This window comes from Phoca vitulina, unplaced genomic scaffold (genome assembly GCF_004348235.1).
Source record: "Phoca vitulina isolate PV1807 unplaced genomic scaffold, GSC_HSeal_1.0 scaffold74, whole genome shotgun sequence".
Taxonomy (NCBI): domain Eukaryota; kingdom Metazoa; phylum Chordata; class Mammalia; order Carnivora; family Phocidae; genus Phoca; species Phoca vitulina.
The window spans coordinates 6,037,719-6,065,362 of NW_022589777.1; the positions used below are offsets into that span (position 1 = coordinate 6,037,719).

A 27,644-nucleotide genomic window follows, 5' to 3' on the forward strand; every position below is an offset into this window, starting at 1 on the left:
GAAAAGTAATAAGTGAAAGATCTCCTCAGCTTCTCGCATTTCCACCTTCTGTCCCTGGAAAGAGCCATTTACTTTTGTGTACAGATTTTGTATACTTTTGTAAAGGGATTTTATTGGGTGTTCTAACAAATAGTGACAAGGAATCTTCTCAGAATTTGTAATATGCACTTCTGTGTATTAAATAAACAGATAAGTAGATTTGTATAGGAATTAAAATGAGAGTCCTTTTTTTTTTTAAATGAAGGTTTTTGAACTCTCAGATTTGATTACCCCTCCAGTGTTTTTGAACTCTTAGATTTGATTATCCCTCCGATGTTTTTCTCTTAGTTGTATTGACAGTGCAGGCGTCAGACCTTACAGGGGCATAATCATTGCATTGATGGTTTCAAGTATTTTGTGGAGAAATGTGAGAACAAAACTAGATTAGGTGCCGTTTACTCCCATTGAATCTCTGGTTCCCTTGAAAATCTACATGAAAACAGACATAATAATGTATCTACTATGAGGATTTAAAGATAATGATTAAGTTCTTACTTACTGGAGATAACTCATATTCTTATAAAGGATGATAGTTTGTAGACCACTGATTTGAAGGGTGAAATGTAATCGTGGATGTTTGTACAAGATGCTGAGAGAGAATAGAAAGGGGAGCAACTAACTCTCAAGTGGGTTGAGAAGGTTTCCTGGAGGAGGTGATATTGGACCTCTTGGGGAGTAGTTAATTAGGCCTGTGAGAGGCCTGTTGGGCATTCTTTTCTGGGTGGAGGTAGTATGTGTACAATGAAGAAATTTTGAAAGCATGGATGGTACAAGGGTAGGTTAGGCTGGCATGGATCAGGAAAAGCTTTATGTGCCATACTGACTCATTTGAATTTAAGTCAGCAATTTTTAATGTACTTAATCTAAGTGATCTCACAGACCTGTTGGTGGTATTATAAAAAATAAGTGTAACATAATGTAAATACTCAAAAGTTTGCATGTACTTTAAAGCCCATCCATGTATCCCTCCCCATAAAGAACTGCTCTTATAGGTGTAGAAGAGCCAGTAAACAATTTTGGGTAGGGGAGGTGATATGAACAAGCTTTGTTTTTAGTCTGAGGGCTGTGTGAAGAATGAACTGGAGCAGTTCTGGCTGGATGATGGACTGTTAGGCGCAGTTAATAATTGGAATTCTAGAAGAAGAAACGGGAGACAATTTAAAGCTAAATTCTGTTTAGAATTGATGAGAAATACTAATCTCTAGATTTAAGAAGCAGGACAAATCCCTGTGGTCCTTATCAACTGGGGTTCCATGAGATAAATTATCCCAATCCCTAAGACAGTGACTCTTTTTTTTTTTTTTTCTTCAAGATTTAATTTATTTATTTGAGAGAGAGAAAGTGAGCAAGAGAGAGTGAGCACAAGCCGGGGGGAGCCGGGGAGAGGGAGAAGACTCCCCACTGAGCAGGGAGCCTGATATGGGGCTCCTAGGACTACGGGATCGTGACTTGAGCTGGATCATGACCTGAGCCGAGGGCAGACACTCAACCAGCTGAGCCACCCAGGTGCCCCAAGACAATGATTCTTTTTTTTTTTTTTTTTGAAGATTTTATTTATTTATTAGAGAGCACAAGCAGGGAGAGTGGCAGGCAGAGGGGGAAACAGGCTCCCTGCTGAGCAGGGAGCCCGATGCGGGACTCGATCCCAGGACCCTGGATTCATGACCTGAGCCGAAAGCAGACGCTTAACCATCTGAGCCACCCAGGCGCCCCCCAAGACAGTGATTCTTAAACCATGGGTAGAGTCCAGTTCCCCAGGTGTTTTGCATGCTCAAGTTTGAGAACCACTACCCTAGGTCATCCACTAAATGTAGTGAATTAATGTCTCATACCTTTAGCATGGAGTTAGTTTTGAATAATCTTTGGGAGAATTAAGAGAATAGTCATTCTCAAATCACTTTTTTATGTGACCGTGCCTAAAAATAAATAATCTATAAGTAGAAGGAATATAAATGGACAATTCCGTACATTCTAGTTAAATTTCTGGGCATTTAATGTAAAGAGAAAGTAATAAAGGAACCAGAGAGAAAGACAAGTCAGTTATAACTGGATGGCAGTTAGTTTAGCATACTTACTATCATGAGGATGAATAGAGGCCAAAACCAATAGATTAATATCTTCAAAGTGCCAAGGAAAAATAAAATAACTCCCAAAACTGTTATCTAAAGTGATGGAGAAATAAATATATTTTGCAGATGGAGATGGAAAGTTTACTACTCATAGACCATTACTGAAAGAACTACTGAAGGTAGCTGTACTTTATAAGAGGAAATTGAACCCAGGTTGTAGAAGAGCATGCAAGATGCAAAGTTAAAGAATTGGTAAACATGGGACACCTGGATGGCTCAGTTGATTAAGCATCTTCCTTCAGCTCAGGTCATGATCCCAGGGTTCTGGGAGTGAGCCCCGGGGAGCCTGCTTTTCCCTCTCCCCCTTCTTGTGCTGTCTCTGTCAAGTCAATCAATCAATCAATCAATCAATCAATCTTAAAAAAAAGAATTGGTAAACATGTAGCCTAATCTGGCAACCTGATTGTATAAAACAATACAATAAATAACTTAAATGCACAAGAATTAAAGATTGTCCTAGAAAATAATGCATAAGACAGGAGGGGTACTGATTAAAGCTTTCTGAGGTCTTATTCTTTAGAAAGAGAATAATAATCCTAATTATACTTTCAGGTAATCTTGTTAAAAGTTTAAGGAAAAGATAAAAAAGAGAAAAAGTAAAGTCATAGTATATAGGCATAGTATATTAAAAATAAAATAAGATGGTGAAAATAATTTCAACTCTATCAGTTATCAGGAGAAATGTAAACAGAGTACACTTGCCAGAGAAAACATGGAGACTCCAGGATAGGATTTCTTTTAAAGAGAGCAAATAAATAATTGCATTGCTGCTAATGATTAATGGGTCTAAAACATTTTAACACAAGCAACCAAAACATAGCTGTCATACTTACTGGCAGGGGAGATACCATGATCACGAAGGTGGTTTTCCCAGGGTGAGGCTTATCCATTGTACTCTGGATATTCTGACCCCTGTGATTTCCCCAAATGTGGGAAACTCGACTGCATAATTTTTGGTAGGGGGGACTGTATTTGCGCTTTCCCCTACAAAAAAAAAAAAAATAGCTGTCATAGGTATATTAATTTTATGAAAATTTAGACTAAGACAAAAACATTATTAGGGATATAGAAATTCATTCAGTAGGAATGAAATAATCCATTAGGAAAACTAAAATATTTCTAGGAAAAGATAAGTCATGAATTTGTGTGTATGTATAACTTCAATATATATTTAAAAAATTGACATTTAGAATGATAAATGCTGTTAATATTTTATTTACCTCTTGATAATATACTAAGTAAATATTAGTAAAATGGAAGATTCGAATAAAAGAGTTAACAAGTTTGAGCCAATGGACAGTTATAGAACCCTGCACCTAATTGTTAGATCATATACATTTTTTAAATTATTTTTTAAGATTTTTGTTTGTTTGACAGAGAGTGCACACACAAGCAGGGGAAGCAGCAGGCAGAGGGAGAGGGAGAAGCAGGCTCCCCTGCTGAGCAGGGAACCCAGCGTGGGACCCAATCCAGGACCCTGGGATCATGACCTGAGCTGAAGGTAGACGCTCAACCGACGGAGCCACCCAGGCGCCCTAGATCATATACATTTTTAAGTACATAGAACATTTATGAAATTTGACCACATACCAAGTCATGAAGCAAGTTGCAGTAAATGGCAGATAATCAGTATGCAGCCTACAGTGCTATGTAATTACACGTCAAAAGATAAAACATTGTTATGTGTAGGAATCCTACCTTCAGCATGTAGCTGTCAGGCCCAGAGGGTTTTACAAAATTCAGCTAAACCTTTATGAAACAGACTGTTCATATCTTATATAAACTTTTAGAGAATAAAAGAAGATGGTTACCCAGTTTATATTTCTAACCAAAAAGGACAAGGACAACATAAGAGAAGAAATATGACCTATTTATTTAGGATTTTTATATCAATGTGCATAAAATAGTTACAAAGTAAATTCAACAAGGTATCTTATTTTTTATTACTTTTCATTATACATAAAGTCCAAGTATACAAAAGCAGACCAAATGGAATATTGGACTGCTCTCTACTCATCACCCAAAACGACCAACTCATGGATAATGTTATTTTTTAAGATTTTATTGATTCATTTTTAAAGATTTTATTTATTTGAGAGTGAGAGAGAAAGAGCAGAGGGTGGGGGTAGGGGCAGAGGGAGTGGGAGAAGGAGGGAGCCTGATGCGGGGCTCCATCCCAGGACCTTGAGATTATGACCTGAGCTGAAGACAGAGGCTTAACTGACTGAGCCACCCAGGCACCCCTATTTATTTATTTTAGAGAGAGCGAGCGTACGCACAAGTGGGGGAAGGGGCAGAGGGAGAGAGAGAATCCCAAGGAGACTTTGAGCTATTGTGGAGCCCAAGGCAGGGCTCGCGACCCTGAGATCATGACCTGAGCCGAAATCAAGAGTCAGGTGCTTAACCGACTGAGCCACCCAGGCGCCCCAGTGTTACTTCTTTTGTATTCCCACTCACTTCTCCATTCTTGTATTATTTGGAAACAGATTCCAGAATCATAACATGTAATTTATAAATACATTAGTATGTGTCTTTAAAAGACAAGGTCTTTTTTTTCTCTCTGCTTTTTTAAACGTAACTATAATGTTATCATCACATCTAAAAACAAACTAATTCCTTAGTAGGGAATTGAATGTCTGATTAGTGTTCAGATTTCCAGTGATCTGAGAAGTTTTTTGTTTATATATTTTAAAGTTGTAAGTATTTTCAGTCTACATTGTACATTGCAACTGGTTGATGTCCCAAGTATCTTTCATAAAAATTAAAGGTAAAAATGTATTCTCTGTCCTCTATTTCCAGTAAATTAGTTGGACTTAGAGATTTGATCAGACTTCATTTGAGTTTATTTTGAAAAAAAATTTGGTGGGATTATTATAGACAATGGTATGTTCTTTGATCAGGAAGTATATATATGATTATCTCTTTTTGTGAAATTAGCAGCCGTATATATGCCATACCGACATTTGTTGATTCAGTAGGAGTTCAAATGATCACATTCTAATTGTTGTTTCATTTATTAGCTATAAAGAGACCCTCGAATACACTATTTGGTTACCCAGAGGTAGGGTCATAGGAAAGGCATAACAGTGCTTAATTGTTCCTCTTCATATACCAATGTTCAAAAAATGAGTTGATTCCCTAACATTCTCCTAAAGTCATAAATTTCTTTTAAAGGATTATAAAATCATGGTGATGTGTGTGTATATATTTATTTTATGTTTGATGTGTTCTAACCATTGGTATACCCTCAGAATCCATTGGACCTAATTAAAAAAATTTTTTTTAAGATTTTAATTTTTTTAAATTTTTAAAAAAATTTTATTTATTTATTTGAGAGAGAGAAGGGGAGAACACAGAGGGAGAATGAGAGGGAGAAGCAGACTCCCTGCTAATCAGAGAGACCCACACGGAGCTCCATCCCAGGACTATGAGATCATGACCTGAGCCGAAGGCAGACGCTTAACTCATTGAGCCCTTAAGGCGCCCCTAAGATTTTTTTTTTTAAAGTAATCTCTGCATCCAACATGGGGCTTGAACTTACAACCCCAACATCAAGAGTCGCATGCTCCACCTACTGAGCCACACAGGTGCCCCCTAATTTTAATTTTTCATTTTCTTTTTTAGGCAAGTGCTAATATTTCGTAGTTTTTATCCTTTCTTAAGAAATCTTCTAAAGAACAGAGAAAATTTACTTTTTGTTAACAATTTTAATAATTTATTGAGATACAATTGACATATAATAAATTGCACATATTTAAAGGGTGCAGTTTGATGAATTTTGATACATGTATACACAGCTGTGAAATACCACACTGAACATATTACCCCTGAAGTTTCCTAGTGCTCCTTTGTAATCCTTCCTCTTGTCTCCTAGTTTGTTTCACTAAAAAATAGTTTGCATTTCTAGAGTTTTATATAAATTAAAGCATGCGGTATGCTTTTTTGCCTAGCTTCTTTTATTCAGCTGAGTTATTTTTAGAGTCATCCATGTTGTAGTATATATCAGTAGTTTGTTCCTTTTTATTTCTGGGTAGTATTCCATTGTATGAATGTGCCACTATTTGTTCCTCCATTCACCTGTTGATGGATATTTGGATTGTTTAAGGGTTTTCATTCATAAAAATAAAACTGATACATAAACATTTGTGTATAAGTCTTTGTGTGGACACATGCCCTCCTTTCTCTTGGGTAAATGTCTAGGAGTGGAATGGCTGGATTATATGGTAGTTGTATGTTTAACTTTTTAAAAAATTGCCAATCTATTTTCCAACACGATTGTTCCATTTTACATTCAGCCAGCTGTGTATGAATGTTCTAGTTTCTCCACATCCTTGCCAGCGCTTGGTTTGGTCAGTTTTAGGCAGTCTAATAGGTGTGTAGAGGTATACACTGTGTTTTAAATTTGCATTTCCCTAGTGACTATGGATGTTGAGCACTTTTTCATGTACTTATTTGCATATCTATATATGTTCCTTGTTGAAATGTCTGTTTAAGTCTTTTGTCTGTCTTTTTTACTGGGTTGTTTTATTACTGAGTTTTGAGAGTTCTGTATATCTATATTCTTTTTTTTTTTTGTTTTTAAGATTTTGTTTATTTGACAGACAGCCAGAGAGGGAATACAAGCAGGGGGAGCAGGAGAGGGAGAGGGAGAAGCAGGCTTCCCTGCAGAGCAGGGAGCCTGATGTGGGGCTCGATCAAGGACCCTGGGATCATGACCTGAGCTGAAGGCAGATGCTTAACGACTGAGCCACCTAGGCGCCCCGAGAGTTCTGTATATATTCTCGATACAAGTTCTTCATTAGATACGTGATTTGAAAATGTTTTTTCCCCAGTCTTTGACTTGTCTTTTCTCTTAACAGTGTCTTTGATAGAGCAGAAGGTTTTAATTTTGATAAAGTCCAGTTTTTCAATTTGTTCTTTTATGGATTGTGCTTTTGGTACTGAGCCTAAGAATAAGAAGTCTTTGCCTAATCCAAGGTCAACAAGGTTTTCTCTTAGTATTTTAATTTTAGATTTTATACTTCTATCTGGGATCCAGTTTGAATTAATTTTGTATTTAGTGAAAGGTATAGATTGAAGTTCAATTTTTTTTTTTTCAAATGGATAGCCAACTGTTCTAGCACCATTTGTTGAAAAGACAAAGTAATGGCACGTTTTTCTGCATCCATTATCAAGCATGTTCACTTTGATATTCATTTGGGGGCTCCCAAAGTGCTCCATTTTAAAATACGAACATACATAAATGAATATTTATATATTGATTTAAAAAGACAAAGAAATGGAAATAGATACTATTATTTTTTTTAAACAAATTACTAGTTTGAAGACATGCTAGAAGATTAGATGGATACTGGTAAATATTTAACAATATAGGAAGAGGAGCAGGTAATTGAGGGGAAGAGAGGTGATGTTTTTGGTTTGGGTTTGAGGAGCCTCTGGGACATGATAGCAGTGCCTCAAATATAAAGTGGTAGGTTTTGTTTGTATAGCAATAGGCTAGTAGCCAGCTAACTGTTAACCGTTTTCATGGTTGGAAAGTGCAGGTTTATTTTGTACGCAGACTCATATGCCTTGATTAAGGTAAATATTAGCCAGCAGCCAGTAGACCAGGGCCCATTGTTTGTTTTGGAGACATACCAATTATATTGTCAATTTAATGCCCACCTTTTTCTCTCTTCTCTTTGCCCCAACTTTGCCAACATTTTGTGTTTCTTTTTATTTGTGATCATCACTGTATTCCTTGCAGGACATGGCTTTGGGAATAGTGAGGCGTGTTTTCTTTTATCCTTTTTGCATTGCCTTTGGCTGTCTTTTCCCTTTTCTCTTGTGTTAACCAACAGGTTGGAGCTTGGGGTGAGGGTGGCATTTGGGGTCATAAGAACCCAGACATTTCCTTATTGTGTTATTTCATCGAATTTGGAGAATATTCAACAGTCAAAAATGGGTTAATCCAATTGCTATAACTGGGCCAATAATAACTCAGTGAGATATGTTTTCTGTTTTGGAGTTAGGTAAAATAGTCTAAAACTCAATCCCAGAGTAATACCTGATTCAATACAAGAAAATGGATCCATTATGATAATAAGATTAGTCCTTTATTCTCCTGCCTTTTTAAAAATAAATGATCTGTCATCATTTCCATTATAACATGGCTATTGATAATTTTGTCCATTAAAACATTTTCAAGGCAGTATTATGATGGGTAAAGCACAACGTTTTATTAAAGAAAAATAAAGCAGCTTAAATGTTTAGAGATTTAGTGCATATCAACATTAAGCAAATGATAAAATGCTGTTAAATATTTTTGTTTTTTTACTAGTAAGTTTGGAAAAGCACTTTTTGGATGTCTAAAGTATCAGAATTATTATTTTTTATTATTATTTTTTATATTAACATATAATGTATTATTTGTTTAACGGGTACAGGTCTGTGATTCATCAGTCTTACACAACACCCATTGCTCACCATAACACATACCTTCCCCAGTGTCCATCACCCAGCCACTCCCATCCCCCCCACCCCCCACCATCCAGCAACCCTCAGTTTGTTTCCTGAGATTGAGTCTCTTATGGTTTGTCTCCCTCTCTGGTTTCTTCTTGTTTCATTGTTTCCTCTCTTCCCCTATGATCCTCTGCCTTGTTTCTTAAATTCCACATTATCAGTGAGATCCTATGATAATTATCTTTCTCTGATTGACTTATTTCGCTTAGCATAATACGCTCTAGTTCCATCCATGTCGTAGCAAATGGCAAGATTTCGTTTTTTCGATGGCTGAGTAATATTCCATTGTGTGTGTGCGTGTATATATATATATACACGCACACACACAAATATATACACCACATCTTCTTTATCCATTCATCTGTCGATGGACATCTGGGCTCTTTTCCATATTTTGAAAAGCCATGAATTCTATGTGCTGTATTCCCCTAGTGCTGGGGTTTTGCCATTCTCATTGATGGGTAAACCTGGTCTTGGCTGGATGTTCTTGCTGATCTTCTGGGGGAGGGGCCTGTTGGGTTGATTCTCAAATGTCTTTGCCCCTGGTGGAATTACATCACCTTTGCCAGGGGCCAGGCTAAGTAATCTGCTTGGGTTTGCTGTATGTGGCTTTTGTTCCCTGCAGGCTTTCCCAGCAGCTTTAAAGGATGAGAATGAAATTGGCAGCCTCCCAGTCTCTGACCCTGGAGCCAAAAGCTTGGGGCCCCACTGCTCAGTGCTCCCTCAGAGAAAAGCAGTCAATCACTCCTGTCTCCCCGGTCTCTGGCCGCACTCCGTGTTCACCCGGCCTGTGACCGAGTGTTTCTATCTCAGGCACACGACCCCATTTGGAGTCTCAAACCCAGCAGATTCCTGTGGTGCGCTGCCGTGCCTCCCGGGGGAGGAAGGGGAGTCTCCCCGGATCTGCTGCTTGTTGGGTCCCTGCTGGAAGAGCAGTGGTCCGACTGTGCCGCGGAATACGGTTTATGGCAACCCCGAGCTGAGAGCCCACTCCTTGGCTCCGTCTCTGCAGCCGGCTTCCCTGCTTCGATACCTGGGAGCTCTGCTGCACTGAGGCACCCCCGGTCTTTCTGTGACCCCGAGGGTCCTGAGACCACACTGTCCCAGTGAGGGTTCCACCCCCCACTTAGCCACTGGAGCGAGGTCCCTCAGCAGAGCAGACTTCTAAAGTTCGGATTTTGTGCTCTGCTGCTCTATCACTTGCTGGTAGCCGGCTGACTACTTTGTGGATGTCTAGGCTTAAGATAGCTGCTGCTCCTTTTGTTGCCTGTTTCACACTGTGGCTCTCAGTTCCTTTTTCAGGGACTATCTTGTATTCTTCTTTTTATTGAATACTGTACTAGTTTTAGGTGTACAACATAATTGATTTGACAATTCTACACATTACTCAGTACTCACCATGATAAGTGCAGTCACCATCTGTCACCATACAGTGTTACTACATTACTGACTATATTCCTTATGCTGTGCTTTTCATCTAGAAGCTTCTTATGGAAGCAACCCAAGTGTCCATCAATAGGTGAAGATGTGTGTGTACACACACACAATGGAATAATGCTCAGCTATAAAAAAATGATATTTTGCCATTTGCAAAACATGGATGAACCTAGAGGGTATTCTGCTAAGTGAAGTAAGACTGAGACAAATACCATATGATTTCACTAATATGTGGAATCTTAAAGCACACAACTGAACAAACAAAATGGATTCTTAAATATAGAGAACAAACTGGTGGTTACCAGAGAAGAAGTAGGTGAAGGGATGTGCAAAATGGATAAAAGGGATTAAGAAGTACAGAATTCCAGTTATAATAGGTCGCAGAGATGAAAAGGACAGGATAGGGAATATATAGTCAATAATTCTGTACCAGGATTTTCAAGTTGTCTATTTACATTGTGAAAGTTTGGGAAATATACCAGCAATTACTTTAGGCATTTCTGTTAAATAAATTACAGAAAAGTACCTGCTTATGTAGTTTAGACTTTGTTGTATATCCTGTTCCTCAACTAATTATTGAAAATCTACTCCACTCTTAGCAGAGTGTCAAGTTGACGACTGTTCTATTAGGTTGTGTATGTGTGTGTGTGAATGTGTGAATATTCAAATCACTTCAAGTCAGTGTTCAAAGGAAACAGATTAGTAAACTGAGATATTTGAAATGGCTTTGTGGAAGATTAGTCTGCAGTAGGTATTTGAAGTATGAATAGATTTGGATGGGATGGCAGTGGAAGGATGAGAATTGCATTTGGAAATGATCAGTCATAGGGCGCCTGGGTGGCTCAGTTGGTTAAGCGACTGCCTTCGGCTCAGGTCATGATCCTGGAGTCCCGGGATCGAGTCCCACATCGGGCTCCCTGCTCAGCGGGAGGTCTGCTTCTCCCTCTGACCGTCTTCCCTCTCATACTCTCTGTCTCTCATTCTCTCTCTCAAATAAATAAATAAAATCTTTAAAAAAAAAAAAAGAAATGATGAGAGTCATAAAGGTAATATGCACTGCATTTCCAAATGGCAGTGAGGAGGCAGACTTTTAAGGGTGGCATGATAAGCTCCTATTTGAGAGGTATGGAGGGGCTAAGGTTTTAAAAGTAAAGTAGAGCTGTTGTGTGATGGTTAAGCTATATGGGGTTTAAATTTTTTCTGGTAGGCAAGTGTTTGAGCAAGAGAGTGATACTATTTAAAATGATATTTTAGGAAAATTACTGTCCAGAATGGCTTGGAGAATCTGTTGAGATTAGAGCCAGAGAATTCAGTTAGGAAGATTTTATAATGATTGAAGGATAAAGGAAAGGGTTACATATACTGAATATCTGCTTGTGCAGTGCATTGTACTAGGCTTTGATGTGTTTAAATAGTTAATACACATGAAAGCCTAGAAGGGGGTATTGTTAGTGTCCGGTTCTTAAGAGGCTGGATTTCAGAGAAGTTAAAATATTTTGCTCAGAGAAGAGAGTCTGTTAACTTTTACGTATTATGTGTAGATCAGCCTCTTTGAAACAGTTGAATGTTGTATGGCAATACCATCATTTGTTTAATTCTCAATTGATGGAAATATGGGTTGTTTCCATTGTTTTAAATTGTTTTATTACCAATGCTACAAAAAATATTCTTACAGATATCTTTGTACATATTTTCTAGCACTGTATTTCTGTAGGAGAAACTCCTAGAAGTGGAACTGAATTCCTGGATTAAAATGGCCTTTAAAACAAATGGTATAGGAGGCCTGGAGAAAGGGTACTGAATGTGGATAATGGATCATGATTTTCATGGCAGTTTTTAGAGAGTCGTAATAAAGGTACAGTGTACTTGGTACTACATAAAAAAACTAATAGAACATATCCTTTCCAAGTATAGTAACAGAGTAAGCCATGGGGTATTAGAATGGAAGGCCCTAAAAATAATTTAATCTGGGGCATTTAGGTGGCTCAGTCAGTTAAGCATCCGACTCTTGATCTCAGCTCAGGTCTTAATCTCAGGGTCGTGAGTTCAAGCCCCTCAATGTGATCCATGCTGGGCATGGAGTCTACTTAAAAAAAAAATTAATCTACTCCTTAGTTTTACTGTTGAGAATCTTGAGATTTAGAAATTTTATAGCATTTCTAAAATAGAGGAGGAATTAGGATCTAGATACTCAGATTTTTAGTTCACTGTTCTAAGCATAGTAAGTCTTTTCTCCTCCCAAAGTAAATTTAAGGAGAAAAATACATTCAAATTTCCATTGTCTTACGTGTATATATATAGTTCCTATGCCTGTAACTACTGTTTTCTGCCATTTTTATTTAGTAGTATTTCATAATGGGTTATGAAATTTTGATGTGTTCCAAAAGTGTGAAGTATTTAGTTTTTCCTTCTTTTCCATCCTTTTTTCCCTAGTAACCAAATAAAGTGAGAAACAGACACATTCTGATCTTCAGATGGGCTGGACTGGTAATAGAAGATGAGATTTTTATGTTTCTTTATTTTTTATTTTATTTTTTTTTAAAGATTTTATTTATTTATTTGAGAGAGAGAATGAGAGAGAGAGCATGAGAGGGGTGAGGGTCAGAGGGAGAAGCAGACTCCCTGCCGAGCAGGGAGCCCGATGCGGGACTCGATCCCGGGACTCCAGGATCATGACCTGAGCCGAAGGCAGTCGCTTAACCAACTGAGCCACCCAGGCGCCCTGTTTCTTTAAAGAGATAAGGTGACATGAGTTAAAAGGCTCTCAGAAACACTGATGTAGAGGATATGGTTCTTTTTTTTTTTTTTTTTTTTTAAATGATAGTATAGTATTACATTTTGTTGATAAGTTATGGTTTGATTACTTATTCCTTGTTGGACATTTTGGCTTTTTTTTAAGATTTTATTTATTTGACAGAGAGAGATAGCAAGAGCAGGAACACAAGCAGGGGGAGTGGGAGAGGAAGAAGCAGGCCTCCCACTGAGCAGGGAGCCCGATGTGGGGTTCGATCCCAGGACCCTGGGATCATGACCCGAGCTGAAGGAGACGCTTAATGACTGAGCCACCCAGGCGCCCCTTGGCTTTTTTTTTTTCATAAGTCTCTGAACATCCTGTAAATTTTCAGTTGTTTTATTGCTAGTATATGGAAGTACAACTGATTTTTTTAAAAGACTTTATTTTTTTTAGAGCAGTTTTAGGTTTACACAAAATTGAGAAAAGGTACACCGATTTCCCATATACCCCGTCCCCACACAGGCATAGCCTCCCCCATTTTAACATCATTCACCAGAATGGTTTTTTGTTTTGTTTTGTTTTTTTTTACCAAGGATGAACTTAGACACATCATAATCACTCAAGGTCCAGTTTACTTTAGGGTTCGCTCTTGGTGTTGTACATTCTTTGGGTTTGGATAAATGTTTAGTGACCGATATCTATAGTTACACTTTCACACAGAATATTTCATTGCCTTAAAAATCTGCTTATTCATCTCCCCCATCTCACATTCCCCCTAACCCCCAATCCTGGGCAGCCACTTAACTTATATTGTCTTTCTGATTTTGCCTTTCCTCAGTGTCATGTAGTTGGCATCATACAGTATGTAGCCTTTTCAGATTGGCTTCTTTCACTTGATAGCTCATTTCTTTGTAGTGCTGAATGATATTCCATTGTCTGGATATACCACAGTTTATCCATTTACCTACTGAGGGACATCTTGGTTGCTTTCAATTTTTGGCAGTTATGAATAAAACTGCTTTAAACATCCATGTGTAGTTTTTTGTGTGCACTGAAGTTTCCATCTCTTTTGCATAAATACCAAGGAGCGTGATTGCTGGATCTTATGGTAAGAGTATGTTTAGTTTTGTAAGAAGCTGCTAAACTCTCTTCCAAAGTGGCTGTGTGTGTTTACAGTCCCACCAACAAGGAATGAGTTTCTGTTGCTCCTCATGCTCAACACCATTTCACGTTGTCACACAACTGATTTTTGTATATTGACTTTGTATCCTGAAGGATGAAGGAAAGGGTAACATATACTGACTATCTTGCTAAACTCCCTTATTCTAGTGCTGCCCAGGATTTTTATATAGATGATGCCTTTGAAAAAGACTTTTTACTTCTTTCCTTCCAATTTTGACGCCTTTTATTTCTTTTTATTGCCTTAATGCATTGCCCTTATTTCAAGCACCATGTTGAATACAGGTAGTAAAGAGTGCAGTGAGACAAGAAAAAGAAATAAAAGACGTAACAATTGTTCTCTCTTCCTCTGTTTTATGAGTGTATAAAATTGGTGAATTGGCCCTTTCATCTATATAAAATGCCCTTTATCTCTGGTAATGCTATTATCTTGAAGTCTACTTTGTCTAAAATTTATATAAACTTTTCTGGCTTTCTCACGGTTAGTGTTCACATGCTATATTTTTTTCTACATTTTTTACTTTTTTTTTTTTTTAAAGATTTTTTTATTTATTTGACAGAGAGACAGTGAGAGAGGGAACACAAGCAGGGGGAGTGGGAGAGGGAGAAGCAGGCTCTCCGCTGAGCAGAGAACCCGATGTGGGACTCGATTCCAGGACCCTGGGATCATGACCTGAGCCGAAGGCAGACGCTTAACGACTGAGCCACCCAGGCACCCTACATTTTTTACTTTTTGACATAAATCTGTGCGTCCCTTATAAAGAGTATATAGTTAGGTGCTGCTTTTTAAAAACTTGTTCTTACATTCTCTGCCTTTAAAATGAGATGCGTAGTCCATTAATATTTAACGTTATAGATAATGCTAGGTTTAAATTTTTACCTTGCTCTTTGGAGTTTTTTTTTTTTTTTTAATCCATATTTCTTCTGTTGGTTTTTTGCAAAGGTGTATTGTTTTTCTTTTTTTTTTTTTTAAGATTTTATTTATTGGGGCACCTGGGTGGCTCAGTCGTTAAGCATCTGCCTTCGGCTCAGGTCATGATCCCAGGGTCCTGGGATCGAGCCCCACATTGGGCTCCCGGCTCGCCAGGAAGCCTGCTTCTCCCTCTCCCACTCCCCCTGCTTGTGTTCCTGCTCTCGCTGTCTCTCTCTCTGTCAAATAAATAAATAAAATCTTTTTTAAAAAAAAGATTTTATTTATTTATTGGTGGGGGAGAGAGCATGAGTGGTGGGGAGGGGCAAAGGAAGGGGGAGAAGCAGACTCCCCACTGAGCAAGAAGCCCGATGTGGGGCTTGATCCTAGGACCCCAAGATCATGACCTGAGCCGAAGGCAGATGCTTAACCAACTGAGCCACCCAGGTGCCCGTAGGTGTATTAGTTTCTTAGTGCTTCCTCTAGGGATTATGATATGGATTGTTAACTTTTCATAGTGTACCGTAAATTAATATTAACAAAGTAAACATCTATAATTTGACAGCTATGAAACTGGATCTTGCCATTTTTATAGGGCTTCATCTCCAGTTTTCCTTGCTATATTGGTCTGATTAGTGAAATTCTGAATATAATGATAAAAACCGTATGGCAAAAATCACATTTTGGTGATTTTTTTTTTTAAAGGTTTTATTTACTTGGTGGTGGGGGGGGGCAGGAAAGGGCAGAGGAAGAGAATATCCAAGAAGACTCCCGCTGAGCGGGGCTTGATCCCTCGACCCATGAGATCAGGACCTGAACCCAAGTCAGTTGTTTAACTGACTGAGCCACTCAGGTGCCCCTTGGTGATTTATTGTGAATTAAAGATATTTATCTCCCATTTTTATCATCTTCATACCACAGTTCAACATTGCAACTCTTTTTTTTTTTTTTTTTTTTAAAGATTTGTTTATTTGTCAGAGAGAGAGAGAGAGAGCACGAACAGGGGAGAGCGGCAGGCAGAGGGAGAAGCAGGCTCCCCACTGAGCAAGGAGCCTGATATGGGACTCAATCCCGGGACCCTGGGATCATGACCTGAGCCGAAGGCAGACGCTTAACCAACTGAGCCACCCAGGCATCCCCAACATTGCAACTCTTAATAGCATGTGAGTCAGATCTGGATAATTGGAAGCCCAAAGGTCTGTTGTCAATACTCTGTATATTTTCCCCAGAGTTCAGAATTTTCACATTTTTCAGAGTTGAATAGAAGAGGCACACAGGATTATTTACTCACCTTTGCTTTGACTTAATCTGGTTGAGAAAAGTATTTCATGATCAAGTCCAGGTTGCAGTGGAATTTTTTCTTTTTTTGTTTTCCCTCCAAATTTTTTAAAAATTCTAGTTAGTTAACATATAGTGGAATATTGGAAATTTTTTCAGTAGACTGCATCTTTAATTTTCTCAATGAAGTCTTTTGTGAGATAGGCTATTTTTATTTTTATGTTTTTGATGTGTGTCCATTTCATTGGAAATCCCATTTTCCACGTATACTAAAGTATTTCTTTCTAGTTCTATATTAATATTGTCAGATTTTACAGTGCTTTTTGAATTTTTTTCTTAAATTGTCTTACTTGAATTCTGAAAGTGTTATCTAGTCTTAGTAGGATCATTAAACTATAAGAATACTAAGAAAACTCAGCATTCATATAGTATGTGCTCGTGTCCATTTATAATGACTTAAACATCTGTTAAAACCTATAATAAGTGTGAATAATGAGATGCCATGTAATGTTAACTTTAAGAAGTTTTGGTTCACAATATATAAGGAACATGAGTACACTATCTTTTAAATAAAGGTTTAAAATTTTAATTCTGAATTTGGAAGGTTGAAGCAGTTTTTCTTACCAAAAATATGTAACTGAAAGAATTTATATTATGCACATTTATGCATACTTATATACATGTCTGTCAAAGGTAAATATTTGTGGAGATCATATATTATTTGAAGAGTTTGTTTAAGCCACATCCACGTATTCTCATACACACAGAGTTCAACTTAAAACCTTCCTTTTCTCTGTAGGTTAACTATTTGTAAAGTGTTTCACAAGACAATGAGGAGGTGGTTCAATGCCTCAGTCAGGGAGAATTCCAGTGACATCTGCAGTGGAGAATTATATGGAGAATGGGAAACAGAAGAGGCCAAGATTGGAATAGCAGGTGGGGGAGTAGGACATTAGGTCAGATATAATAAAAACTTACGTGGAACTTGACAAGTATTTTTTATTGTGTCTGTAGCACTTCTAACATGTGATTGTACTTAATAGAAGAATAAGAAATAGTTGTTCAAATCACCTGTGGTATAAAGAAGAGAGATCGTGTATTTATATGAATAAAATAGAGTATTGAATGTAGTAGAGTTTTGTAGAATACTCTTGTTAGGGAAAAAGGTAATATTTCAATGATTTAGGCCTTCAGAGTAAATTGGGCACCTTGTATATAGAAGGGTTATGGAAGGGTTTTACCTTCTTTCTTTCCCCTTTCTCTTTTCTTCTTCTTTTTGTTCTTCTTTTTTTTATTTTATCCTGGCCCTACTATGAGGTAGTATTAGTTTGGAATGAAATTCTAAAAGTAAACCATTCAGATATTTAAAAATTCTCTTTTGCATTAGGGATTTAAAATAACTTTATTTTGAAATATTTTATTTACTTATTTATTTATTTAGAAATAATTTTAAAATTAAAGGAAAATGACAAGAATAGTGTGAAGAATTCTTACATTCTCCCACATTCATCAATTTTGCTACATTTTATTTATCATTCTCCGAGATCTTTAAATGTGCATGTATGGATATATTTTTTTTTTCCTGAAACTTTGAGAATAAGTTGTAGACATTATGTTCCTTGACTCCTAAATACATCAGAGTGTATTTCCTAGAACGAAGATACTCTCTTATATAATCATAGTATAATTATCAAATTTAGCAAATTTAGTATTAATATAATACTCTTGTCTAATATACAGTATGCATAAAGTTTTGCCAATTTTCTTAATAATGCCATTAGTAACAGGCATTATTCCCTCCATCTAGGATTGTTAAGATATTTAATTGTCTTTTGTCTTTAATCTGGCACAGTTGCTCAGCTTTTCTTTGTCTATTATGACAGTGTCATTAAAAATAACCATATAAAAAGGCTTAGCACCCAAGAGGGATTTTTAAGAAATGTTAAAATTAGAGTTTATTATAAATCATCATTTGAATTTCTTCTTTATAATTCTCTTCTTTTTGGGCTTGCTGACATATTTTAATGTCATCACTTTGGCTTTCTCTGCACATGACATATATAGTCTCCTCTAATTTCATTTAAGTCAGTTGCCAGGAAGAAGCTTTTAAACTTATTCTAGTTTTTGTTTTAAAACTGGGTTGAGCTTGTCAAGGGGATTAGGAAGGACAACAAGAGTTCAAGATGCTACTCAGTCTATTCACATGAAACAGAGCTAGTGAGCCAGAATGGGAGGGAACCTTTTACTTCCTGACATTTCTTGGCTTGCTTTCTTGAATGGCTTATTGTGAAGTAAGTAATGCATAAAAATCAGTGAAGAGTTCATATCATGGAATTTGGTATAAACCGATAGGATAATGAACTAGAATGAGCATCAGCTTTAGAGCTTGATAGACCTATTTTGAATCCCAGTTACTAGCTGTGTAGTCTTGACCAAGTTATTTCACTTTAGAGGGGATTACAGGTAAAATGGATTTAATAATACCTATAGTGCAAGTGTTTTTGCAAGCATTAGAGATAACGAATGCAAAATGTATGATAGTGCCTGGCATATAGTTGGTACTCAAGGAATAGTATGTTTTTATAAAATCATAGAAAGATTAGGAAAGATCTTATGAAGAAAGTGAAGCCTATTCAGAAAGGTTAAGTAACTGTTACTGTTACTTAACTGGAACTGGAACTGTTACTGTTCCCATTAGAATGTAAGCTCCTTGAGAGTAGGGGCTGTTTGTATCTTTTACTGTATGTTCTTTAGAATGTATAGAGCACAGTGATGGACTTTTAGGTACTTGGTAAATATTGCTTGTTTAAATACATTTTAGACATTCAAATTCAAGACATTGTAATGTCAGATACATTATCAATTTTATCTGGTTTAAAATATTTATTGTTGATAAACCTTTGGTAGTTACATTGCTCTTGAACTATGCATGAGTAAAAAATGTAATTTCAGGCTTATCAGGCTTTCAATAGAAATGAAGTAAAGAGGTTTTAGAAATATATATTTGATTTGTAATTCAATACCAAGAAGGCTTTTATGCAGGCATAATTAAGCTGTTTTATGTAGCTTTTTAGCATATGTCATGTTTAAATGCCAATTTATGGTGAATTACTTATTTTTGTCATAAGTGTTTTCTTTAGTCATCTCTGCCATGCACACATGCAATATCCTCACCAGTGGACTCACTTTTAGGTTTTTTAGTTTCTTTTGGGGGGGCATTCATAACTCTTAGAAAGACTGATATTTCATGAGTTTTATTCTTTTGTAGAAGTCTTCTAAAGAATAAAGAGAACATTTGCTTGTATATTTTTATTTACTTTTATATTTTTATTATTAAGATTTTATTTATTTGACAGAGGAGACACAGGGAGAGAGGGAACACAAGCAGGGGGAGTGGGAGAGGGAGAAGCAGGCTTCCTGCTGAGAGGAAGCCCGATGCAGGGCTTGATCCCAGGACCCTGAGATCATGACCTGAGCCGAAGGCAGATGCTTAACAACTGAGCCACCCAGGCGCCGCTTGTATATTTTTAAAAGTCATTCTGTTTTGCAATCAATTACCATATGGGTCTACTAGACCATCTTACAAATCTAAGATGCATTTGATGATACTAGTAATCTTATTTTTCCTATATTGTGAAACATTTTGCTATTTCATCCAAGGAATTATTTCATCATTACTCATCAGTTGCTCTCAACCTTGCAAAAAAAAAGTTTGAAATAATAAGAAAATGGAAGAATGACGAGCTTAGAGCAGAGGTTGGCAAACTTTTAAAATATATATATATTTTATATATTTGAGAGAGAGTGAGCATGAGCGGGGAGTGGGGGGAGTATCAAAAAGAGAGGGAGAAGCACACTTCCCACTGAGCAGGGAGCCTGATGTAGGGCTTGATCCTGGGATCATGACCTGAGCCGAAAGCAGACGCTTAACTAACTGAGCCACCTAGGTGCCCTTGGCATGGGTTTTTGTAAAGGGTAAGATAGTATATATTTTAAGCTTTGTGGGCCACATATGGTCTCTGTAGCATATTTTTAAAATAACCCTTTAAAAATGTAAAAACTATTCTTAGCTCACAGGTCATATGAAAATAGGTTGTGGGCCAAATTTGGCCTGTGCACCTTAGTTACCATTGCATTATCCTAGAGTCTTCATATTGCATTGTTTTTAAAAGATTATGTCATCTTTCAGGAAGGGTAAAAGGAGATTGGAGACACCATCTTTATGCTGGTATTCTTTCATGTTTTTGCTTTAAAATTGACTGGATACAGCTTCTAAGTGGACATTGCTGAAAATGGGTGTGTGTAAACAAAGGCGATTAGAAGGCAATAGGTGTAGAAATGAAACATTAATTGGATTGTTTATTCTAAATAATTTTATAAATCTAAAAATGACAGTGTTTTGCAAATTATGGATCAAAGAAGATGCCTGTCCAAATTATGAGCCATTAAAAGTTCTCAAAATTTCAGGGTTTGAAGTATTGAATTTTGATAATGCAGTTGCTAGAAAAAGAACCAGAAGTAATAAGTTAGAAGCTATTAGAAGATGTGTTAAAAAAATCAAGAGTCAGATTTATATGATGGATATATTCCACATTTATTCATGACAGTGAACAGTGGTATTCAGAGAATGTGGCTCATTTTGGTTCTTTATAACTTAAAAACCTGGGAAATGTGCAATGAATATTTGGATTTATTGAACTTCAGTACTTACTAAAAATTCTAATAAAGTTGTTTTTCACTATCTTTCTTCTTGTAAAATTTTTTTTCTAAAATGACTTAAAATGTATATATTTTTAAAAAGTCCATTAGACCCAGACAGTAAGTGATGAAGACTGCTTTTCCTTGTGTACTAGCAGTAAAAGACTAGTTTGTAGGATTTCTTCCTCTGAGGTGTGCCTTATGTTAGGTTCTTGACTTGCATTGAGGAGGGACCCTTTGAGGAACACCTTTGAAAGATTTTCTGCTTTTACTATTAGAATGATTATTGAGGAATTATTCTAATTTGTTTCTTCAAGACCAGGTCAGATGTTTTACTTTCCCTGTTTTTGTTTAATTTTTTGACACTAAGACTCAATGTAATTGATCATGTTTTTCTTTCTTTTTTTTTAAAGATTTTATTTATTTATTTGAGAGAGGTAGCAAGAGCAGGAACACAAGCAGGGGGAGTGGGAGAGGGAGAAGCAGGCTTCCCGCTGAGTGGGGAGCCCGACGTAGGGCTCGATCCTAGCACCCTGGGATCATGACCTGAGCCGAAGGCAGATGCTTAACGACTGAGCCACTCAGGCGCCCCGATCATGTTTTTCTTTTTACTTTTGCTGTCATGAATTCAGATCCAAAATTAAACACTGAGTTTCTATATATTTTTTTTTTTAAAGATTTTATTTATTTGACAGAGAGACAGCAAGAGAGGGAACACAAGCAGGGGGAGTGGGAGGGGGAGAAGCAGGCTTCTGGCCGAGCAGGGAGCCTGATGCGGGGCTTGATCCCAGGACCCTGGGATCATGACCTGAGCCGAAGGCAGACGCCCAACGACTGAGCCACCCAGGCGTCCCTGAACACTAAGTTTCTATATTATGTTCCAGGGTTTCTTCCCAGTATTTTATGGTTTACAAACAAGAAACTTTGTACTTGAAGGTTATCAACTACTATGTCAAGCCCATTTTGAGAATAAGAGTGACTGAAAGAATGATTTAATTGAACAGGGATCCCTTTGAAATACGAAGATTGCTGAAGACTTTTGAGTCTTTTTTTTTTTTCTTTTAAGTTGTCTTAGTCCCAGAGTCCTTTAAAATGAAGTCAGAATATTTCTGTAGTTCCATCTCTTAAAATGGGCCTTAGCCAGTTTTGCTTAGTAATTTGCTGGGAGCTTGCATTTGATAAAAGAAGGGGTTAGAGATGCTTGGGCACATCACTCCCTGAGTAGTTAAAACTAAGGCAATAAAAGGTTCTATTGAACATTTTTCCTTGATTGAGGTCATTGAAGCCTGTTATACAGAAAAATAGCAGTACATTTTCTGGACTTAGCATAATTCTAGGTTTAAAACAAAGTTTTAATGGAGTAAGGAACTTCACAAGTCCATCTCTTCATAAAAGCAACAACAGCAACAAAAACTGGCAAAAACGTCGGAATCTTTTTCAGGACTCTGGAAACTAACCAAAACTTTGTAGCAACCAGGGAAGCATTTAATTAAGAAAACCACTAAATCTTGGTAAGAACAGTGAGCTTTGTAACATTTTAACTTACCTTGGACCCATCCCCTGTTCCTTAGTTCAGTGGTAGCCTTGGAAATAATAGCTCATGTTCTTGGTACTGGTACCAGAGGGAGCAGAATGGACCTCATTCACAACAAATTATAATTAAAGTTGACCCTTGAACGACATGGGGTTGAGGCACCAATCTCCTGTGCAGTTGAAAGTCTGCATATAACTTTTGACTCCCCAAAAACGTAACTGCTAATAGTCTACTGTTGACTGGAAGCCTTACTGAAAACATAAAAGTTATGTATGTAATGTGTATTTTGTATGTTAAATGTGTTACATATACCATATGTATAGTAAGAGACAAAATAAGCTCGAGAAAAAATATTATTAAAACCATAAGGAAAGACATTTACAGTATTGTACTATAAAAAAAAATGTGTATAAGTGGACTCACATAGTTCAAACCTGTGTTGTTCAAGGGTAGACACTAATTTGTTTTGGTTTCTCTGGTAGTTCCCTTGAAGATTAATTGAAAAGACTTTCCTTTATCTCAGTAAAGTGACAACCTGGGAGTGTTTGTCAAAAATATTTACCTGCGAATGTATGTGTCACTGCTGCCTGATGCACTGACAATGATTGGGGCAAAAATTGACTACAAAGCCTGGGAGGAAAGGCTGGGAATAAGATACTTTGTGGGTTTTTTTTTTTTTTAAGATTATTTGAGAGGGAGAGAGAGAGTGCACGAGCAGGGGGTAGGGGCAGAGGAAGAAGCAGAGTCCCCTGCTGAGCAGGGAGCCCAATGCAGAACTCGATCCCGGGACCCTTAGATCATGACCCAAGCCAAAGGTAGGCACTTAACTGACTGAGCCACCCAGGAGCCCCGGAATAAGATACTTTGGGGAATAAGGGCTTTGAGTTCTTGGACCTGGAAATTTTTGGAAACTCAAAGACAGTATACAGTCAGGGCTGTGCACATGCTCAGGAAAGAACTAAGAAGGTTCTAAGTTTTCACTTCTGGCTGACTTTGGGGCTGTGCATAAGCAGGAAGTGAAGACTAAGTTGAAAACTACCTGGCTAGTATTAAAGGGATATCCCAAACACAACCGACCTGCCTGCAAAGACTGGGAGAATTTTTGGGTTCCGGGCTTTTAAGGAAATGTTTTTCCAATCAGTAGCTGACCACTAAGCTAATAGAAATGTCACCGGTTGCACATGACAAAAAATACAGACTTCAAAGTATTGGTTCAGAAAAGTTATTAAGGAAACAACAAATACTAACAATAAACCCTGAGGAGGGGAAAACATCTGATTTCTAGATTTGCTGCATTATAATATTCAGCATCCAGTTTTCAATAAAAAGGAAGCGTGCAAAGAAATAAGAATGTAAGGCCCTTTCAGAGAAGAAATGAACAGAAGCTGTCCCTAGGGTTAACATTGGATTTACTGAGAATTAAAGGAAACCAGGAGAATGATGTGCCATCAAATAGAAAATATTAATAGAGAAATTATAAAAAGGAACTAAACAAATGATAGAGTTGAAAAGTATGGTAGCAAATGGAGTTCACTAGAGGGCTTCGATAGATTTGAGTAGGCTGAAGAAAGAATCTGTGAACTTGAAGAAAGGTCCATTGAAATACCTACTTTGAAAAGCTGAAAGAAGAAAAATGAACAATCTCTGAGATACTGCCAAGTATACCAACATATGCACAGTAGGAGTCCCAGAAGGTGGAGAGAGATGGGGTGGAAAGAATATTTGAAGAAACAATGCCCTAAAACTTTCTGAATTTGATGAAAAACATTACACACTTAAGTTCAGTAAACTCCACGTAGGATAAACTCCATACCAAGACATATAATCAAACTGTCAAAGAGAAAATGGCAAGAGAAGCAACTCCTCAAATAACAAGGATTCTTAGATTAACAGCTGGTTTCCATTAACAATGAAGTCCAAAGGCAGTGGGATGGTATAAAGCACTGGAAGGAAAACTGTCAATTCTCTACTGAAAGTATCCATCAGGAAGGAGAAGGGTGCCTGGGTGGCTCATTCATTTAAACGTCTGATTCTTGATTTCAGCTCAGGTCATGATCTCAGGGTCGTGAGATCCAGCCCTGCATTGAGCTCCACGCTTAGCTCAGAGTCTGCTTGAGAATCTCTTGCTCTGCCCTTCCCCCCGCATGCATGTGCTCTATCTCTCTTTCTCAAAATCTTAAAAAAAAAAATGAAGACATTTTCAGATAAACTGTGAGAGTCATTACTCAAAGACAGCCTACAAAAGATACTAAAGAGAGCCCTTCAGGCTGAAAAAAGAGGTCATGAGACAGTAATTTGAATTCCCATGAAGGAAAAAGGAACACAGGTAAAGGTAACTAGTTAATCATAAAAATCAGTATAGTACATTTTGTTTGTAACTCTTTCCCCCCCATTTGATATAAAAGGCAACTTCATAAAATGGAAACTGTAGGGTGCCTGGGTGGCTCAGTCGGTTAAGCATCTTTGCCTTTGGCTCAAGTCATGATGATCCCAGGATCCTGGGACCAAGCTCTGCATTGGGCTCCCTGCTTGCTCAGTGGGGAGTCTGCTTCTCCCTCAGCTCCTCCCTTCACTCCTGCTCTCTCTCTTTCTCTCTCTCTTGCTCACTTGCTCTGCTCTCTCAAATAAAATCTTAAAAAAATGGAAACTGTAAACCTATGTTTATGGGCATGCTATGTATAAAGAAATAATTTATGACAACACATAGGGAGAGAAATTACATAGCCAAGTTTTTATGTACTACTGATATTAAGTTGGCATTAATCCAAACTAGGTTGTTATAATTAAGATGTTTATGTTAATCCCTACTGCAACAATTAAGGGGATAACAAAAAATATGTAGTAAAAGAAATGGTAAGAGAATTAAAATGGTACACTAGCAAGTATCTATTTAACAGAAAATTAAATTCTCCAATTAAAAGGCAGAAACTTGCAGAATGGATTAAAAAAAAAACATGATCCAACTATTGATTGAGACACAAAGTGGTTGAAAGTAAAGATGAAAAAAGATACATGCAAACAGTAACTAAAAGTTTGAGTGGATGGACTAAAATCAGACTAAATAGATGTATGACAAAAATTATTATGAGCGATAAAGACATTATATAATGATAAAAGGGTCAATCTATCAGAAAGTTAATAACAGTTATAAACTTGTTTGCACCTACCAACAGAACCTCAAAATACATGAAGCAAAGCTTGGCAGAATTGAAGGGAGAAAATAGTTCAACAATAATTCTTGGAAACTTTGATATCCTACTTTCAGTAATGGATAGAATGACTTGACAGAAGGTCGTCAAGGAAATAGAAGACTTGAACACTATAAACCACCTAGGTCTAACAGACTTAACACAGAACATTCTACCCAACAACAGGATACGTTCTCAAGTGCACATGGAGCATTTTCTTGGATAGACCATATATTAGGCTACTGTGAAACAAGTCTCGATATATTTAAAGACTGAAATCATACAAAGTATCTTCTCTGACTGCAATGATAGAAATAACAAATCTGGAAAATTTATTAATACGTGGAAATTTAATAAAACAGTTAATTTAAAAATATTAAAACTATTTTAAGTTAGTCCTATTTAGTGAGAGGTGTGTGTGTGTATTTTTAAATCACAGAAAAATACATTGTAAGTTTTTATTCATATGCTTGAAAATTTAAGGAGAGTTTTGATATTTGTAAGGAGTATTCTAGTTATTAGGAATATGTGTTGCTCCAGATTTTTGTTCTTCAGTATTTGATTAAACATTTTATAGTCCTATGAAAACAGCAGATAACCAAAAATCTATTGTATGGTTTTTTTCCTTCAGACTAACGTTTCTGATTGTCTTATGTGGATTAAAGAAATTGGCCTCTATTTTCCCCATAGAAGTTAGATGGCATTTATAGGCTCGGGTGTATACTTAATGACACATTGATTTTGAAAGGGACAAAGTTACTCAGTATTTCCTATGATGAGCTTTTTTTTTTTTTTTTTTAAGATTTTTATTTATTTGACAGAGACAAAGCGAGAGAAGGAGCACAAGCAGGGGGAGTGGGAGAGGGAGAAGCAGGCTTCCCGCTGAGCAGAGAGCCCGTGGGGCTCAATCCCAGGACCCTGAGGTCATGACCTGAGCCAAAGGCAGGCCCTTAATGACTGAGCCATCCTGGCGCCCCTATGATAAGCTTCTTTATTGCCTGTTTGATGACATAACATCAAGTGTTATATGGGGTGATCCATGACATTTAGTAAAATATGCCATGTCATTTATCAGTAATAATGGTAATTTAAGATCTTTCTTTAGTGGAATAATAAGAAAACGCTAAAACTAATTGTAAAACTTAAAGAATATCCTTCCTTTGGAGTTAGCTTTGAGAATTTTTAAATGTAATTAATGCTTATTCATTTATTTTTCTCATTCTGTTACTTTCCGTTTCTACCCACAGTAATTTTAATGTTTGAGAAGTAACAGCTGTTTTTCTGGTGGGGAAAATTTTAGTTTTCTTACTCTTTGTTAATGTGGTAAAACCTAGCATTTTACATTTTTTTTGAAAAGAGACAAACGTTCATATAACAACTTTTTAGTGCGCGTAGATCAGAAGCTTTTCACGTATTTACAAAGGAATTTGTATGGCTACAAGTTAAATTTGAAATCTGTGGTACATGTTAATTTTTTTCAGGAGAAGGAAGCCAACACCCTTTTGGAGCCATGAATATTGTCCGAACTCCATCTGTTGCTCAGATTGGAATTTCAGTGGAATTATTGGACAGTTTGGCTCAGCAGACTCCAGTAGGCAATGCTGCTGTATCCTCAGTTGACTCATTCACTCAGGTAATGCAATACACATTATTTTCTAAAAATATTTTAAAACCAAATTCTATACTTCATTTTTTTTTAAGATTTTATTTATTTGAGAGAGCGAGCGAGCACACGAGCAGGGGGGAGGGGCGGAAGGAGAAGCAAGCTGCCAGCTGAGCAAGGATCAGTCCTGGCTTGATCCCAGGACTCCGGGATCATGACGTGAGCTGAAGGGTAAGCGCCTTACCGATGTGCCACCTAGGCACCCTCCAGATTCTATACTTTAAAAAATTAGCCTGGTGGTAGAAAACATGTAAAAATGAAGGTAAAAACATGTATGGCGTAAGTTACTAGCTTCCATGGATAATTTGGCTTGCCTGCTTTCTTCTATAGGTATTCTAAAATTTGTAAATGCTT

At 37.1% G+C, this 27,644-nt stretch overlaps 1 protein-coding gene and 1 non-coding gene across 4 annotated transcripts in view; both read left to right on the plus strand.

Moving 5' to 3' along the window:
* HIKESHI (heat shock protein nuclear import factor hikeshi) overlaps nt 1-27,644 on the plus strand; it is a 41,371-nt gene that overhangs the window by 4,043 nt on the left and 9,684 nt on the right. For all 3 annotated transcript variants that reach the window (XR_004298020.1, XM_032393507.1, XM_032393508.1), the window contains exon 3: nt 27,109-27,260. Coding sequence is in view for 2 of the 3 variants with exons in the window: in XM_032393507.1 (XP_032249398.1) it covers nt 27,109-27,260 (152 nt within the window). In the remaining variant the exon portion in view is untranslated. The remainder of the gene's footprint in view (nt 1-27,108; nt 27,261-27,644) is intronic.
* On the plus strand, nt 2,994-3,155 carry LOC116625211. The gene has a single exon (XR_004298029.1). It is a non-coding gene; the product is annotated as a U1 spliceosomal RNA (small nuclear RNA).